Below are 673 nucleotides of genomic sequence, written 5' to 3'. Positions count from 1 at the left end.
GTTATTTTTCTGGACAGCAGCCCAGAGATACTGGACAAAGCCGGAGCAGCAGCAGATGTTATGATGCAAGCTCTTCTGCCCCTGGTTTGGCTAATGAGGCAGCAGAACCCACAGAGCATGAGAGCACGAATGCCAAACCAGAGACTGTGGCCCGTGCCTTTGTCTCTTTCGTTATGTCTAAGACTGGGCTTTGTAACAGACTAAGATACGTGAAAAGATCTTTAAAAATACAGATCGATGCCTCCTATTGTTCAGAGACAGGGAAAAAGAAAGGTATTCTCTGCTCTAGCTGTAAGAAGCATCTCTCAGTTGCATAAAGCACCTGACCAAATTGACTTACCACAATCATTTGTGCCACGTAGCTCTCCGGGCCGGTGTATTCAGTAGGATCTTTAACTTTGACAAGAACTATAAAGTACAAATAATGCCACATGTTGTGTTCTGACTTTATATGCTCCTCAAACGAAACGGTTTTGTTATCAAATTTATCTCTCTCCAGTCCTGCAAAAAGACAGGAACACAATGCAAAAAAAACCCAACAAAAAAAACCCGCTTCAACAGAAAAATACCCAAATCTGCTAAATAAGTTAGAGAAAGGAACCTAATGTAATGTAAAGGATCATAAATTTGAAGGATCTTAATTTAAAAGCTATAACTGCATACAGCAACTGCC

The 673-nt window shown here is 40.9% G+C and overlaps 1 protein-coding gene across 1 annotated transcript in view; it reads right to left on the bottom strand.

The window, feature by feature from the left end:
* Window positions 1–673, bottom strand: part of LOC104527755 (inositol 1,4,5-trisphosphate receptor type 2) — a gene marked incomplete at its 5' end in the record, with an annotated part of 47,477 nt that overhangs the window by 23,270 nt on the left and 23,534 nt on the right. The window contains one exon of the mRNA XM_029085827.1: window positions 341–501. Within this exon, the coding sequence (XP_028941660.1) occupies window positions 341–501 (161 nt within the window). The remainder of the gene's footprint in view (window positions 1–340; window positions 502–673) is intronic.

Source organism: Antrostomus carolinensis, unplaced genomic scaffold (assembly GCF_000700745.2).
Source record: "Antrostomus carolinensis isolate BGI_N321 unplaced genomic scaffold, ASM70074v2 scaffold10480, whole genome shotgun sequence".
Classification (NCBI taxonomy): domain Eukaryota; kingdom Metazoa; phylum Chordata; class Aves; order Caprimulgiformes; family Caprimulgidae; genus Antrostomus; species Antrostomus carolinensis.
This window is presented reverse-complemented; position numbering and strand designations above follow the sequence as displayed.